This window comes from Electrona antarctica (assembly GCF_951216825.1).
Source record: "Electrona antarctica genome assembly, chromosome: 3".
Taxonomy (NCBI): Eukaryota; Metazoa; Chordata; class Actinopteri; order Myctophiformes; family Myctophidae; genus Electrona; species Electrona antarctica.
In genome coordinates, this window is record NC_136808.1 from 16,807,811 (window position 1) to 16,826,507 (window position 18,697).

General features: G+C 43.4%; 2 protein-coding genes across 4 annotated transcripts in view; one reads left to right on the forward strand and one right to left on the reverse strand.

Annotated features, from left to right (window-relative positions):
* The window catches only part of igdcc3 (immunoglobulin superfamily, DCC subclass, member 3), a gene marked incomplete at both ends in the record, with an annotated part of 83,088 nt that extends 66,174 nt beyond the window's left edge, over nucleotides 1-16,914 (reverse strand). Inside the window, 2 exons of the mRNA XM_079497134.1 lie at nucleotides 8,045-8,350; nucleotides 16,851-16,914. Of these exons, the coding sequence (XP_079353260.1) occupies nucleotides 8,045-8,350; nucleotides 16,851-16,914 (370 nt within the window). The remainder of the gene's footprint in view (nucleotides 1-8,044; nucleotides 8,351-16,850) is intronic.
* Nucleotides 16,915-18,015: 1,101 nt separating this feature from the next.
* ano5b (anoctamin 5b) overlaps nucleotides 18,016-18,697 on the forward strand; it is a 41,083-nt gene continuing 40,401 nt past the window's right edge. For 2 of the 3 annotated variants that reach the window (XM_079497606.1, XM_079497607.1), the window contains exon 1: nucleotides 18,046-18,184. In XM_079497606.1, coding sequence (XP_079353732.1) covers nucleotides 18,171-18,184 — 14 coding nt within the window. In that variant the 5' untranslated portion in view covers nucleotides 18,046-18,170. Of the gene's footprint in view, nucleotides 18,185-18,697 lie in introns of all 3 variants that reach the window. The other variant, XM_079497608.1, reaches the window with a different exon arrangement.

Genomic DNA, 18,697 nt, shown 5'->3' on the forward strand with positions numbered 1-18,697 from the left:
TTTGTTTATCTTTTTGTAAATGAAAATGCCCTACTTTAGTGGTTTTCAACCAGTGGTCCGGGGACCACCAGTGGGTCCTTGAGGGGGTTCCAGGTATAGTCTCCAGCTAAATGATGGCGAGTTGATAACCAAATGGACCCTTATATACAGTATATTTAACTCTCGAGAGAATGTAGAAGAATTGCAGAAGAATTATCTCTCCTATGGTACCAACATCAATACAGCATGGAATTGTGGACAAAATATTATCCAATGACAATAAAATATTTTGGGTCAGAGACACTAAATCTCATCAAATGGTGGTCCGAGGCTCAAATGGCCAATAAATAATTGACATTGATATGAAAAGGGTTGAAAACCACTGCCCTGCTTCATCATACAAGAGTGTCACACAAAAGTAGTAGTAGCGGCAGTGGCTCAGGGGCAGTGGCTCAGGGACAGTGGCTCAGGGACAGTGGCTCAGGGACAGTGGCTCAGGGACAGTGGCTCAGGGACAGTGGCTCAGGGACAGTGGCTCAGGCGGCAGTGGCTCAGGGGTAGAGTGGTTGGATGGCAACCGCAAGGTTGCTAGTTCGAATCCGGGCTCCCCCAGAGTTAGTGTCAAAGTGTCCTTGAGCAAGACACTGAACCCCAAATTGCTCCTGATGTGCTGGTTGGTGCCTTGCATGGTTTCCTCCGCCATCGGTGTATGAATGTGCGTGTGCATGGGTGAATGTAATGCACAATCTATGTAAACCACCTTGGATAAAGGCGCTATATAAATGCACCATTTACCATTTAGCCGATCTACAAGCTCACGTATTGTTGTTGAGCATGCAGATCGGCTATTTTCACCATTTTAAAACATTTATTTGTATTTATTTTAAATAACCATCTAAAAAGGAATGCTTTTGGACATACAAGGTTTCCACCCCGACAGCAACGGTATACAGGTGTGAAATAAACAAATGCCATGCCGAGTAGTGACAGGACAGTACTGAGGGACACCTGGGTGAATTTCCGCAGGCTTCGAGGCCAATGATGTGTCATCTACTAGAAATAATGGAAAAATTCACACTCCTCATTTCCCATGGGGGACTCGGGCTGAGCTCGAGCATTTGTTAATGCAAATGCCCCGAGTGTTTTCATGAAGCACATTTAGCAAGCCTGTTTGCTTGGCTCGCTGACACAAAGCAACTCAATCCACAGAGGAAGACAAACAGCTACTGGATAGGCATTGGAGAGAGAGAGAGAGAGAGAGAGAGAGAGAGAGAGAGAGAGAGAGAGAGAGAGAGAGAGAGAGAGAGAGAGAGAGAGAGAGAGAGATTATGAGAGAGAGATTCTGTTTCTGTATACTGTAATACTGGCTTAGATGACAGCAGTGAAGCTTACAAAGGAATACAGTCCGCGTCGACTGTATTCAGTCCAATAACAAGCTATAGCCATCATCCCAAAACAAGCCAACAAATCCACGTTTCACTGTTATAGACAAAATTAGCCATTATGAATAATAAACATAAGTGGTGCATTAGCATGCTCAGTCTGCAGGTGTATAGCGAGAGTCAGCCGGGTCTTTCTGTTTTGTAATTACACAGCCGAGGTCAAAGCTCTCATCTTTTCCGCCCACCTATTCAGTGCCGGGAAAATATCTCTTTCTTCCTCACTTCCTCTCGATGCTCCTCCGTCTCGGCACTGACCACACAGCAGGAGAGGACGCATATTAGCTACTTCAAATGTAATCCAGTTTAATATCAGCCCACATACCGGCCCACAAACGATGAGGAAATCACTAACCGTTTGATTAGCCTGGCGGCTTAGAGCGACGAACGGCAATGTGATTATCCTATCTTCTTTGTGGTCTAAAAATCACAGAACCGTGAGATAATGCACAGTACGGTAGCAAAGTTTGCATGCTTGATGTGTAACTAAACAAAGTATAGGTTGAAAAAACAACTAATGAGCAGCCTACAGTCAGTAATCTCTGACAGTGGGATGCACTGGAGTGGCTTCAAAGGCCTGGGGTAAAGCTTGAGTTGTACTTGATTTCACGCCGTGCGGTGCACTTAAAATAGCAGATATACAAGCTCACAATGCATTGTGCAGCGACACATTGTGAGCTTGTAGATCTGATATTTAAGTGCTCAACACCGGCGTGCAGAAACTATAAATCACCAATAAGCTGGTTGAGAGAGAGAGAGAGAGATAGAGAGAGAGAGAGAGAGAGTGTGGGGGGGTATGTGTGTGTGTCGGGTGAGGGGCGGGGCTTGGCACACAGACAAAGGGAGCTGGAGGGATTCGTGGGGATGGCGCTTCGGCAATCAGCCAGTCAGGAGGTCTGGAGTGGGGTGGGGGCTAGGAAGGTGGGAGGGTGATGGAGAGTCACCATCATCCCTCCGAGCAAACACGAGTGCATGCGCATGCACACACACACACACACACACACACACACACACACACACACACACACACACACACACACACACACACACACACACACACACACACACACACACATGGCTCCTCATAAATCACTCACACTCTCTGCAGTCTGAATACCTGCCAGTGGCCACTTTTTTTTTGCTGTATGTTACCTCTCATAAATGCAGCTTTTCCATCAGACTGTGTGCGTGCGTGTGTGTTGTTGTTTACTGCTGTCTGGGTGACATTGTCAGCCCTATTTACATGTACACCCGAGAGGAGCTGCAGTTAAGTTCACACACAGATGACAGCCCATGGTAGGAACCGCAACACGTTTTACAGTCATCCTCTGTCTGCTTGTCTTTCATCTCTGACAGCCCCCTGGAATCTTCCTTTGCTTTAAAGTCTCGTTCAGCGGCCCGCCGTTACAAAAGAACTGCAATTCGCCGTGACAATCTCCTGTGCATAATAAAGGTGCTGGATTAGTCACCCATCCAGTTAAAAGAAGACAGGATGTACAAACACATAATGTGTATAACGTACGCCATTTGTATTTTGCTTATCGCGTATTCTATTGTCCACTTCATTTTGTTTGCTCCTGCCGTCCCTTTTCTGAGCGAGACACTTCATACAGTGTCTCCAAATCTTTTCCAGTGCTTCCTGAGGTCAATTACGGTCGTGCCGAGATGAATGGGACTGAGGGAAAATAAATTACGCCTCAACAAAGCCTAAACTCTTTCCAATTAATGCCGGGGGAAAAGCAGGTCATTTCGATTGATCCTAAAAACCTATTTTGTAACAGGGGGCTTTTTGTGATGTGTTGCCTGGTGACAGGGGTGTGCACTGGGGGAGGGGTCCACTGTACCAGCCTGTCATTCATCCAAATGATGAAAAGCTTCCTGAGTCTAAGCTAATGAGGAACTGAGAGAGAGAGAGAGAGAGAGAGAGAGAGAGAGAGAGAGAGAGAGAGAGAGAGAGAGAGAGAGAGAAATGGTCAGAGAGAGAGATGGTCAAAAAGAGATGGAGAAAGAGAGAACGAGTGAGAGATATGGTGAAAGAGAGAGTAAGAGTGAGAATGAGAGAAAGAGAGAGTGATCATCAAAGAGATAACGTTATGAAACAAAACAGGGCTTCCTGGACCGATAGACGAATTGGAGGGGCGATGGGGCCCCCTCCTACAGCGGCCCCCAACCGTGAACTCACACAAATGGTCGTCAAGCAAATAAGAAGTGAAATTTATAGAGGGAGGTGGTGTTGCAGGATGAGCTTTGTCCAGTGTGTGCGTGTGTGTGTTGGGGGGGCAATAAAGAGGCTGCAGTAACGTTAATCACACCACCCATTGTATGACAGTGGCACTAGTCAGTGTTCTGTTGGAGGGGAGGTGCAAATATTGCACACAGAAAACCCCTCAAAACCCTGCAGAACAAACGGACCATGAGTCTTAACACACAAACTGAAAAAAGAAACAAATAATAGTCTTTGATCCTCATCAGGATATAACACTGGGCAACGGTTCTATACCAGCGCTCTGAAAGGAGAAGAAGAAAAGATGTTGCTTATAGTCCAAAATGGAAAACTCTACACCCTATCAGTGGGCCCGAAAGGGATGAAAGGGAGCTTAGATGTTTAAAATCCCTCTTGGTTGGAATCCAACTCTGAGACCTTGTGTCGAAGACCTAAGACATAAGAGCCTCGTGGATTAAGGCTTGGACTACGGGTAGAGACTACACTGCATGGACAATTTGCTGGAGAAAAGCTGGAGTTTGGGGTTCTGTACGCCTGGTATACAATACACAGCTGGTGACAGCCATCTCTCATCTCAATCTATCTTCTTACAGTCCTTCACTGAGAAGGGACACCCATCCCAGACCCCACCCTCCTCCACACACACCCCGTTAAAAAATATATCCATTTGGCCTTGGAAAAAAGGGGAAATATGGATTTTGCTTTGTGTAATACATTGCCCTAATGTGGAAAGCACAAGACCCTAGTGATTTGTAATGATTCCAAGATCAGGCTATGTCAAGCAGCACGTCTATAGGTGCTATCAAAGCCCCATTGATTTGACTTTAACAGCCTTTGGGCTTTTTTCCCCTGCGTGACAGAAAATAAAATGGACCTCAAAGAAATGGTCAAAGATGCAGCATAAAGCAATTACAAAATGACTCCCTTATGGCAATTATCTCTACTCCACTACAGATATAAGTATGCAACAAGGGCCAATACAAGGAGCATTTTACACTGTGGGAAGTTCATTTCTTAGAATTATAATCCCTTTGAAGGGTCCCTGGAGGGTGAGTTTGCAAGGAAACAGCTTTTCGCTGTCTCGATTGTTGTGAAGCTTAGAGAGCTTGGTGTACAAGTTTCTCCACCATAAGTACCAGTAAAAAAGTACAAAAGTACAATTTACAAAGTATATGTTATTGTTAAAGGGATATTTCACTTTAAAAAAAAACGTTTGGTCATTTTATCATCTACTCAGGCTTATGTAAACACCCCAGACAGTTTTTAAGTTGCTCGATTCAGTATTTAGATATTTGATATTCATTTTAGCTGCCCCGCCCCCTTCCTATAGAAACCCTTCAAACTTCAAACTCCATTTTAACCATATAGATTCATCGAAAACACCCGTCCTTTTTTCTGGACTGATATTGTCCTTCGAATATGTGAGGGGGCTATGCTTTTTCATTTACTGTTTTCATTTATTTTACGAGGGGTGCTCCTATATACAGGTTTAATGTTTGTTTTAAAAACAGCATAGACAATGAAGGGAAAATGTACGTCATCTTGTCCCTAACACAAACATGAAATGCCATTAACAATAAAGAGAATTTAATGTTTGTTTTGTCACCGTTTGTTTTACATCACCATTACATCACCTAATCAACATGAGTTAGACTTTAATATATTAGCACCCCTCACTTCACACAGGTGTGATTTTTTATAATACTTTGGAAAATAACCTCTTCCAGGAGGAGGCCGGAAGAGACAAAAAAATCTAAAATGAAAATAAATGAAAATAGTGCATGAAAGAACACAGCCCCTCACGTATTAGAAGGACAATATCAGTCACCAGAAAAAGCACAGGTGTTTTCGATGAATCTATCATGGTTAACATGGATACAATGGGTTTGTATAGGAAGGGGGCGGGGCTAACATTTACATCAAATATCTACTGAATCGAGCAACTTAAAAACTGTCTGGGGTGTTCACATATGCCTGAGTAGATGATAGAATGACCATATATATGTTTGAGTGATGGAAATAAGCGAATTAGCACAACACCCCATATAATAGCCCCATTCAATTCAATGCAATCCAATGCAAATCATTGAGGGCTTATGGTAGGGGAAATAGCCAATAATGCGCTTTTGCACAAAATAACACCTGGATCTCTTTGATGGGGACGTAACAACTACAAATAAAGGTAAGAAAGCCTTCTAGTATGGAATTCTCCTTTAAGTGGTTCATTCATAACATATTTCTGTAAGTTTGGGTCCAAAGAGCCCATTCCTGAAACTGTAGTGGAGTCAAAAGTACAATATTTCTATTTGAAATGTAGCGAAGTGAAAGTCATGAGAAAAAAAAATGAATAAGTTGGGGAAAAAGTACATGTACTTAGTTACTGTCCACCACTACTGGAGAGGAGATGATTTCATCAAGGGAAAGACTCCCCTCCGCAAGACCCATAACCACCCACAAAGGTCAGAGGGCAGAATGTAACCTTTGGTACTCCTTCAGTCCGTCTCTAATCAATGAGTTAAAGATAAATGGTGTGTGTATGTGTGTGTGTGTGTGTGTGTGTGTGTGTGTGTGTGTGTGTGTGTGTGTGTGTGTGTGTGTGTGTGTGTGTGTGTGTGTGTGTGTGTGTGGGGGGAGGTTTCCTTGAACTTGAGCTGTAGTTGCCTGCACATTGCAAACAGACCTGCATCCCCACGGCTTCCAGGTTACATTCATCAATGGGAGAAAACTTTGTTTTCAACAAAAGATATGACTTACACTACCTTTAAATTGTTTCTGATTCTGTGTATTTCTCATTTTGGGTTGCTACACCATAGCCACACATGCAAGCCAATGTAACAAAATGCTACCAGACGGATAGAAAGCAACAAGAAACTGTCTACAGGTGACAGAGAGCAATCTGTCAATGACTACGTCTCCCACACAGCCACATGCAACAAGTATTCAATAAGAATCCATGAAGGATCCTCATTCAGGACTTTCCCTTGTTACAGAACGGGAGAGGATTTAAAATTGAGTCTACGTTGTGATCCTTGAGAGAAAGACTGTTTAGGGAGGTCTTAAAGGTTTTGTGTGTTGGACAGTGCCAGCGAGGGAGCAGGAGTGACTTTTCCCTTTGGCCAACAAGACGCTCCTAGTAACCTCCATACCCCACTGAGCAGAAAAGCCACATGGCCACAACAGCACAGCGGTATGCTGTCTACGCACAGGCCAGGAATCAACAGGCTTCTACCAGGCTTTGTCCAACTCTTTGTTACCAAACATATGACAGGAGGGGCTTCAGAAACCCTTAACTCTGTACAGAGCTCTGCTGTAACATCTCAGCATCACACCAAACCAGGCATTGTCCACTGGACAATGTCTGGTTCAGTGTTGTCTCTCTATGCACATTTAAGTGGAGTCCTGCATGTGTAAGACAGAAGCAGAGAAAAGGGAGACAAACAGAAACATAGAGAGAGACAGACAGACAGACAGACAGACAGACAGACAGACAGACAGACAGACAGACAGACAGACAGACAGACAGACAGACAGACAGACAGACAGACAGACAGACAGACAGACAGACAGAGTTGCTGCTTATAATCTTGGCTTTCTTCACTCAATCCAGCAGTTTTAAGCATGTTCTGCACAAACCATGGCAGTGCTGATAACTCAATAGGGAATTAAATGGAATTCAAATAAGAGCTTTGTGGGTAGAACCACAGAAAATTGATCTTTGGTGCCTCCACCAGTGAGTGGGCTGCCGGGGGGTGCTTCAAGCTTATTGCTTTTCCCACAAAGCAGTCTGAAGACCCTCAGCATGGAGGCTTGCTAATGTTAAACTCCAGAGAGTGCCAAAGACTTACAGTACATTGCTAAGCAGCGCTGTAGATGTGCATCAACTGCATCACACACAAAGAGTGCAATGCTGTGATTTTTCTCTGTAACATTGTGACGCTTAATTTATGCTCCATCAAATGATGGTTGCACAATAAAAAATCACACCCGTGTGAACTGAGTGGTGTAAGGTCTTATATAGACTGATCAGCTGTGGTCTGACGTAATGTCTGACGTAATGAAATCACACCCGTGTGAACTGGGTGACCATAGCAACCGTGCTCATTTTTTGAGCCAGTTGTAGGAGTGGTTTACACCACTCAAAAATAGCAGATCTACAAGCTCACCGCGTGTTACATTCACGATTCACGATAATCTTGCCGATTGGCTATGTTTCAGTTGCGACGCCATCATATGATGAGGTATAATTCAGACTCATAGCGGTCTTGTCTCATTGCAAATCTTTGGTCTGAGCTAGGCTTAAAAGTGTTAAAACTGCAGCACAGCTGAAAGCCTTTCACAGCATTTTCATGGCCCCTGTGGAGAAAACACAATGTTGGACCACACAGAGAAATAAGACACTTACTGGCTGCCTGAACGCGGGCCTTGCGGCTCACCAGAAGGCCAAAGGAACTCTGGGCCATACACTCATAGTCGCCCTCATCAGACGAGCCATCGGATTTGGTCTTTTGGAAGTGACCAATGAGGTGCGAGCCGTTGATGAAGGTGGTGTGATGTAGGTCCTGAGTCAGAAGCAGGCCGTTCCGCCTCCACTGCATGGTGATTGGAGGGATGCCATCCACCTGACAGTGGAGCATGAGAGGTTGCTCCTGTACTGCAATGATGTCACTGGGCTCCAAGGTGAAGGAGAGCTCTGTTTCACATGTTACACCTGGAGACACACACACACACACACACACACGTCAAATGTACAGTTCAGTACATGCACCTGATACCAATAAATAGTAGGTCACCCAGTTCTATCACTTACATTTGAGTATTTGATATAATAAGTATTTTTTGTTTCATTATCATACACACACACGCACACCTTCAGATCAGGGCGGTTGGTTAGGGAGGGCAATGACAATTTTCTTATGCCCAGCTTTGTGTGTTTGTGTGTACCCCATAGTGAATTTGATTGGCTGAGCACTGAATGTGAGGATAAAAATGCCCACCCGTGTGAACTGAATGGTGCAACGCCGTGTGGGGGTTCCTGGGGGGTCCCGCTGATTTAATGGGTAACAGTAACACATTCGAGTCTCAGTCGAGTCACTGTACCCGTGGACTCTCACGCAGACTACCGTGTACCCCCACGGTGACCTCCGCGGGGACCCCAGCTGTACCCGCGGACCACCACACAGACTACCGCAGACCCCCGCAGTAACCTCCGCGGGGACCCCTGCTGTACCCGCAGATCTCCACGCAGACTACCGCGGACCCCTGCAATTTTGACACATATGAGAGATGTTCTTTAATACCTGCCAAGCCAACGTCAACTACTACAACCGACAGCTGTGCGTGAGGTACGATACAGTATATAATGGTTTGGAGAATGGCCTACCTGACAGTGTACAAATACCAAATGGACCCATAACAGTCCATTTGTACAGTCTCACAGTTTATTGTTATGAAAGGGTCCTTTCACCCTTTGGTTACATTTGTAGTAGGCTAAGGCTACACTCACAGTTACAGAGTCACCTGGACAGATCCTGTTGTTGTTTCCACACACACATAAATACAGATTGATTGATTGATTGATTGATTGATTGATTGATTGATTGATTGATTAACAGTTTGCAGAATTACAGTACATTTCAAGTACAACTCAATACAAAAACTGTTAACAGTGAGTGGACGACACCATAAAGCATTACACTTGTTTACAATAGGGCCCACCATTTTCAATTCATCAAAACATTTCATAGCACAATTCTGGAGATAAGGCAGCAGCTGGTAATTAATTGATAATTGATAAATTCTTGTTATTTTTTTACGCTCACCGAGGGCAAATAAATGCTAGGTACGTCATAACATTTTTACAGCATATTGCCATTTATAGACACCAATTAACATTTTAACCAATTAACAAGTACTTAATGTACCTGTACCAAGCCCAGTACATTCCTACATCATTAGCTACATTAGCCCTTCACTCACACTTTATTTTTAATTAATATTTTATGAACTGCAAAATGTTCAAAATGGGATAAACTGTGTTTGTGTCACAGAATGACTCAAAAAGACCTCTGGGGCTACTACCACCTGTGTAGTGTAGTCAGAGCATCGCGCGCACACACGTGTCTCTCTCTCTTTCTCTTTCTCTCTCTCTCACACACACACACGCACGCACGCACGCACGCACGCACGCACGCACGCACGCACGCACGCACGCACGCACGCACGCACGCACGCACGCACGCACACACGCACACACGCACACACACACACACACACACACGTCCAGAAACTTTATAATTCAAATAGAACACGATGGATGATATCAATCAATAGCTAGGTTCGGTTACAAGCCAACCAACCTCTCAAGAGATACTCCCAAATAACTACCTGTCAGTTTCTACTGCTAGAATGCACCCAACCGTATGCTGTCAGTGTCAATCTGTTTGGAGATAACAACTGAAAGCCCACTCATTCTCCCATTATGGCACATTGCACTCCCTGCTGGGCACTTTGATACGTGTCCTCACACTGTAATCACCTGCAAGGTCAGCCATCAAAATGGAAGTAGGAACATAGTGATTATTACGTGATTCTCCTTGAAGCATCCTTCTACTGTATGACACTGATACAGCCGGTGCTTTTCAATAATATTATAACCTGAAGCGATTAAAATAAAACAACCAATCTGTGTCAATTTTTCAGGTGTGAGCAGGAGGTTTCTAGACAGTGGGAGGGAGATTTGAACTCCGTCACCAGTTTCTGTGTGCCTCGAGCCACTGGTGTTTTTCGTCTTTCACCAGTGGCGACATTATAGGGGCCATAGGACTCTGTTCCTCTCCCGCTGACCTGCTGACATTTGAGCTGAGCTGAGGCACAGAATATCACGCATCAAAGCTGACTTGAAGACAGGATACCCTCCATACCAAATCCTCTCCTATCTGTCACTTATCTGGACAGAGCAGATCCTGATTCAGTGAAAGAGGGAGAGAGAAGAGTGTGTGTGGGAGTGGGGGCACAGCAGTGGGTCAATGTGTAATCTCACTGTGGCTATTAGTCACTCAGCTATATCTGTATTTCCACTCAGGCTGAACCTGGCAATGAGGTTAATTGTCTACCTGGTCAAGTCCACAAGCAAGACTAAAAGGGGAAAGCAGTAAAACAGAAGAACATATTTAACTCCTTTGCACTTGTGCTCTCTTTCCATCTCACACACACACACACACACACACACACACACACACACACACACACACACACACACACACACACACACACACACACACACACACACACACACACACACACACACACACACACACACACACACACACACACACACACACACACACACACACACACTTCCTAGAAAGGCCCTAACAAAAATAATGTCTGTTGTTAGTTATATATGCCCACTAGTTCACAACTGTGTGAGGATTTTAGTGGCTGCAGTGTCTTGGGGCAAAGAAGGGGGGCAGAGGGAGAACAATAAATAAAGGATGTAAACAGGCTGACCTGACTTGGTACCATAAAAGAGGAGCTTAGCAGGCTCTCCAGGTATCACGTTTCAGCTGCTGATGGACTAAAGCACTACCAGCCTCTGCCCCAGGCCCTGGAATCTGGAGGGGGGCGAGGGGGCTGGGGGGCCGCAGCAGCACAGGGGTCAAAACAGAGAACCTCCGGCGTCATCCCTCAAATTCCGAGTCCCAGAAATACTCCCCCTTAGGTGCATACGAGGAATGCATTGACATGTTCGTCCATGAGGATCACATAATGAACACTGAGGGAAAGACATATTCTCTCTCTCTCTCTCTCTCTCTCTCTCTCTCTCTCTCTGAAAAGCATGGTAAGTGTCCATAGGACCAAAGAGACATCCATGAAAAACAAGGAGAGGAGAAATATTTAACCCTTAACTGGCTGGCTGCACTGCTGCCTCCCAGAGCGACCCAAGTTGGTACGCTACGGCTACACTGACTACAGTGCTGCCCAGAGCCAGGCAGGCAGAGCCACGCAGAGCCATTCAGGCCACTGCTTTGCTGGCTCTTCTGCTCCAACAAAGCAAAAGTGTTACCCACAGGAAGCAGCTCGAGAGAGAGAGAGAGAGAGAGAGAGAGAGAGAGAGAGAGAGAGAGAGAGAGAGAGAGAGAGAGAGAGAGAGAGAGAGATACAGAGCGCACAGTGCCTGAGGACACACAGCCAATCAGTCACGCTTCATGTTAGGAGCAAAACATGGATGAGGCTCAATATGAAGAAAAGGAAAAAACTCCATTATATATGAATGCTTCAGGACACGAATGAGGCTATGAAGTAGACAAAGGTGTCAAATGATATCTTCTTTAAATGAAAGAGTTTAGAATGTTCAGTCCCCTGCTATATTAATCGATGTTATCCAGCTTTGCAAGTTTGCAGAGGGCCAGATAACAGCCAAAGTGCAAGCAGTGTTCAATGCTTGCACTGTAAAATCCCCAGTGTTAACTGAGAGTTAATGACTGGACACATGTAACCAAATGGACTCGGAAGGGTCCATTTGGTTACGTGTCCACTCCCAGATGAACAAATGGACAAATGAACACTGAGCATTTCACTGTGTGTGGTTTGAATCAACATGCAGCCAATGTGTTAGCATGGCTATTAAATGGCTTCATTAATGCACTGCATAAATCTCAGCTGAGCCATTTATATATGCATTAAATAAGCTGCCATTCCTGCATTAGAAATAACTGCTTCTGCTTTGGCTTTGTAAAACTACTAAAGCATATTTGAAAAGATTGGCATTCGACTGGTTGGCAAACAAATGAGGGTTTGAACGGTACAATGAAAAACAGAATAGACCTTTACAGAATCACCCTGAATGGAAATGAATGCTATCTCTGAACCATGCAGGCAGAGTAAAAGAAGGCTAGGCTAGGTAAGAGCATTTAGAGACTCACTAGATAAAGAGACAGAGGGACCACTTCATTAACACACCTCAGCGATATGGTGTAAGTCTACGTGTGTACATGCGTGTGCGTGCGTGCGTGCGTGCGTGCGGGCGCGCGCGTGTGTGTGTGTGCGCACGCGTGTATGTGCGCGTGCACATGTACGCACATCTGTGCGTACATGTGCGCTATGCATCCTGCATCCATGTAACTGTATGTTATTGTTATACTGAGGTATTTGTACTTGAGTACTTTTACTCCACTAAAATCTATTTGAAAACTTGAGTTACTAGTTACTTTGTAGATTACTAGATTTTGATTATTATTACAAAACATACATACACTTGAAATGGGACAATCTGCATACTGAGTAGTTAACTTTTTGTACGTTAAGTACATTTTGAAGCCAATACTTTTGTACTTTTACTTAAGTGCATTATGAACTCCAGACATTTACGTGTAACAGAGTATTTTTTTTATATTGCAGTATTGATCTTTTACTGAAGTAAAAATGTTTTACGACTTAATCCACCACTGCATGTATGGAACATGTCGGTGAGAGGAAGGCATGGCTTTAGAGACAGCAGTGGCTTTAGAGACAGCAGTGGCCACAACAATACTCATATAGGCCTACTCATGCATGCCATGGACACATGCAAAGATGCACATGTACAGTATAAGCATACACTGACACACGCACGCAAGAGCTCGCAGAAATGCACAACCTCACACACGCACCCCATCTTCACGCTCGTTTTATTGGAGGAAGGACACCCTAGCGTGTAGGATTACATCTGGGCGAGACCAGAAAGCCTGTTGCCTGACAGAGACAAGTGCTGGGCTAAGTGTGGCTCATGCCCTGGCTTACTATTGACAGATAAGTGTGGCTAGCTAGCGCAGAGGTTTACTGCTCCCACTGTAACGCGAGGATCACACTCTGGCTACTGACAGTTACACGTAGTTAGCAGAAAGAGGTAGCAGTGACAGAGCTAAGTGAGCTTGGGGACGTGCCACATGCTTCCCATGTTGACACCTGTGCAAGGCCATAACGGGCTACTGACACAACTATAGGTGTAATATGAAAGCTTGTGAAGCTACAGCTTTTTTTGGTTTTTTGTTTTGTTTTTTGTTTTTTGACTTTACTACACTGAATTTGCTCTAAGGCTGCTCTAAGGCTGTAAGGTAGAAAAACATGCAAGATGAAAATGGAAAAACAAGGATTATGTGTTGAAACAACCAGGGCACAGATGTAAAGCATTGGATTTCCCTGAATCAGCTTCACCGTGCCACAGATGAACAATAACTTTGTTTAGATTTAACAGCATTGCTAGTACTGTCACTGCAAGTGGAATCCATTAAAATCATAATTTGGGAATTTTCTGAAAGCGTCCTGAATTTAAATCTCATGCAGACATGTTGAGATAGTGACTGACGGTTGAGATCGTGACTGATCACAATCTAAAGTCTATCTGGTAGAATTGTTATTGTTTAGATTTTTTCTTTTTAATTCAACCAGCTTAACAAAAGTATCCATTGTTCACGTTACATTAAAAAGAGCTACCCAGGCTCCTGATATCCCAAAGAAATGCAATGGAAGAGCAGCCTGTGCTGTTGCATACTGTATGTCTGACAGCTAACAATCAATATTCACCCTATATCCATGGGAAACACTGTGTGAACACTCGTTATATTTGCAGTCTCTCCGACAGGCAATCTGCCAGGTAAATTATTAATCAATGCCCTTCCATTTGAACCACTTCAATACTCAAGCGAGTATAGTTTTAACTGGGAGGGTGTTTACCTGATAAGAGGAACAGATTCATCAAAACTCTACTGAAGAAATAACGGTGCTGTAAGGTAGAAAAACATGCAAGATGAAAATGGAAAAACAAGGAGTATGTGTTGAAACAACCATCAGCTTCCCCGTGCCACAGATGAACAATAACTTTGTTTAGAGATAACAGCATTGCTAGTACTGTCACTGCAAGTGGAATCCATTAAAAACATAATTTGGGAATATTCTTGCACACAAAAAGATAGCTCCATCCCTCCTGAATTAATCATTACAATACATATTTAATCTTGGCCGTCAAGAAAGCTCCCATTGCAGTCTTGCTGTCAGATATTATTTATATTGAAGATTAAAATAATTGAGTCAATATATTTATTGACTAAATGTTATACAAGCGTTAACTACTTGCTCAATTGGATGATTCCATGACTTGTTTAATATATTTTCATGTTAAGGTAGAGTAAGGTAGAGATATTATTTGGTTAAAATAAATATTAAACAGGTCTATATTCTGATAGTAATCATTGCTAGTACCAAACTCCACTGAAAACCATTGCTGATGCGCAACCTTTTTCTCCTTTAATCAACATAACAGGGGTCTCCATATCTCTCTAGTAAACAGAAAATGCATTTTCAGGTTCAGGATACAAATTATATCCAATCAGGAGAGGGAACTCGTACATGATGCAGTATTAACAAGTGAAAGTGATGATGGCACAAAGAGATGAGCACACAAAAAACAATCCAATTCAAGCTGATAAATGGGTACTCTTCTGTTTATTAAAGAGATGGAAAAACATAAACACTAGACTAGATTATAGCAATGTCAGAATATAGAGCTTTGACTTTTTCCACAAAATATTTTTAAACTAACAATATCACTTGCCCACCTTTAATGGAAAAGAGGATACAAAAGATTGGTTTTCACATTTTGTCCCCAACTATGGAGAAACATTTTATTTCCTCTAACTAATAATGTAGCAATGATGCAACATGTCTATTTGCTGTTTGTGGGTGTCTTGAGGTTCCAAACCCTGCATATTGTGTTTCCCCTCTCATAAACCGTCTTTGAATAAATCAGGATTTCAGGAAAACAAATCTGTTGATTCATGTAGCCCCATCAAATACTGAAATAACTTGTGAAAGTGCAGTGCTTGACTTTTCATACAATATTATGTCAGGTATTATGTTGTTGTTTTTTGTTTTGTTAATGTATCACTAGCCATCATTGTGATAACATGTGGATTTGTGTTCAACCACAGTCCACTCACCAGACATTAATATGAACCCCAGTGCACTTTTCTTCTATTCCAGGCAGCGCGTTCTCAGATGCTGTGCATGCAGTACTTTGTAAACACTCAATAACTCCTCTAGCCTATGTGCTTTCCAGCCTTTGAATTAAGAGGCCTCACATAGAGAGAGGAAAACTGTCTATCACACCAAACAAAGGCTGAAAGCATTTTTGAAAAGGAGGAGAGGGACAAGCTTGACATTTAATCTGTACAAATATTCTTCCCAGCAGGCAATAACCACAGTCTTTTTATCTCTTCCCTCAGCAATAACCACTGTCATTTCAGACATCCACAGGGTGCTGTGTTGAGTGTATAAAGACTGACAAATCAAGATCTCAACCTACTATGTTAAAAGTCAGCTGATATCAATGAAATATATCATCGCCCTGGCAAAGTATCCCTTTCAACAAACATATGAAGTGAACTAGCCTGGGGGCTAAAAACTACCTCATGAGTTTATTACTCATTACTATTACTACTACTCATTGTAGTTATAAATAAAAAGTTATTCAACAGATTGCAGCAGCTTAGTAATGCAGGCATAAGGAGGACATAATTAAATGGGTACAGTAGCCTACGGTCCGAGTCCTAATGGATCCCTGAGACCCTCTTGACCATCACCAACCCTACTACTAGAAAGAAAATGCCAGTTCTATTCTGTATACTAGACTAGCCTAATGTTAAAGAGAGACCACTTTGCACAGGGAAAATATGCAATATTATCATTTAGAAATGAATGCCAAAAAATGTATTAGGCTATTATGATTATTCAAATAAAGATTCAAATCCACGAAGAAACTCTGTTAACTGTTAAACGTGTCTGTTCAATATTAAACTGCGGTGCATCCAAAAGCGAGTCATACATTGACAACAGCGCGTCTCTTTACACTGGATAACTGCACAGTTTAAAAACATGACATGCTGTTTGTTTTTTGCGCGTCTATGTGGTTTGATTCAATATCCACCAACTGATGCAATACAGAACCAGATTCAGAATACTTAAATTTAGATGTAGAAATGGGCTACAACGACAAGATAATGGTCAAGTTCAGGGTTATAGACAGTCGGCAATCGGCATGGTCAGTGGTGGTGCATCTAGCCTACTTTGCAGCATGCACCACTTTTGGAAACAACAGATTCATGACAATTCCGGTCTACAAAAGGTGTTAGTGCTTCATCGCTAGGGGGTATAATAAGAATAACGCCACTTACCGATTAAAGCATTTAGGAGTATCCCCAAAAAGCAGGGAACAAGGCAGTGCCTTCTGGTAGCCATTTAAACACTTAGAAAATATATCCCAGTTTACTTGAAGAAAACAACGCAAGGTGAGTGGAAGAAAAAAGCAATACACATCCAGCGTCAGCTCTACATGTTCCGACCTACAATGCTACAGTTGGAGGCGAGCTGAGGTCGAACATGCTTGCGCCATTTTGCACATCTATCAGGAATCTGTCAGCATCTCGCTCTCTCTCTCTCTCTCTCCTCCTCTATCCCTCTCTGCTGTATCCCAAACCCGGCCTCTCCCTCGCGCTCTCTCTCTCTCTCTCCGTGTCCCCCCACCCCCTCCCCTCCCCTCCCACCCCCATGGCCCATTCGCTGAATCTGCTCTGGGAACAAAAGAGACCAGACTGCTGCGCTTACAAGTCATGAGAAACCCTACAAAATCAGCTTGAGTTTATGTATTTTTAATTTGTTTTAAGTTTATCTAATAAGTAATATGAATCATATATTCGTCACATATGGCCTAACCTAACATACATAACACACACGCACACACGCACACACACACACACACACGCACTCGCATGCCATGCACGCGCCTAATAAATACAAAATACAAATAATAAATACAAATTTCAAATTCAAACTAGAAAAAGTGCCCTGGCACAGGTCTCCACCAGGGCAGGTCAGGTTGTGGCCTCCTGGTGGCGCTATAATAGGCCAATGTGAAAAGGGTGACATTTCTTCTTACGCCTTGGATGGCAATTGGATGATTTGAGGCATTTTGTTCCAAAAATGTGTTTTGCAAAAATACACCTGTTGGTGGCGCTATAACAGGCCAATGTGAAAAGGGTGGGATATATTCCTCAGCCTAGTAGGAAAGTCCGTGAAAGATTTCACGTAAATTGCACGCTCCGTTCATGATTTGAGGCTTTTTGTTCAAAACGGCCAATCCTGCAAAGTTTGAAAGCCAGGAATCTGAAATATCAGACAGATCCATCTTGAACACATGACTATAGAGATAGTGTGTAACGATTTGCGGAATTTTTGGACAGATCCGGAGGAGTAATATCAAGAAATGTGTTTTTCAAAAGTCGGCCTACTGGTGGCGCTATAACAGGCTGTTCTGGAAAATTTGGGGCAGAGGTTCATCGTTGGCATCCAGGGAGTGTGTGTGCAAAATTTGGGTGCCAGAGATTAGCTGGTAACAGACGGACGGACACACACACACACACGTGCGCGCGCGCACACACACACACACACACACACACACACGGACGGAGTGCAATTTGTGCAAAACATCTCTCCCCATGCCTTCAGTCAGGTGTGTATGGGAATGGGATACTTTTTTTTTCAAACCATTGGAACCTAATCGTTGGTAGAACATTTTACACAAACAATATTGTCACTTGCCAGAGAGCAGAAATAAGAGAAGAGTGACATCTAAGGGTAGCCACGGGCAAGTTAGGTCGCTGGGGGAAGCCTAGTAGCCTACTCTGGTCCATAGCGTTAGGAGAACGTAGCTCTGGACTAGTCTGGTCCATAGCTAAGTCGTTGCATAATGCATCTAATGCAACGGCATTAGAGCTATGGACCAGAGCTAGGAGAACGGCTCGGCACAGGGGCAATATATGGGTACAGGAGAAGTAGCCTACTATGGACCAGAGATAGGAGGTAGCCCTAATACTCTATGGGGGTAGCCAGTAGCCTATCCATTTAGATTTTAGAAAAGAATGCAGCTCAAACATAAAATGCCTGCACATGGTTCATAATGACCGGTAGATTTGTTCTGTAAAGGATTGGGGCATGAAAACTTACTTAAGAGTTAGAGAACGTG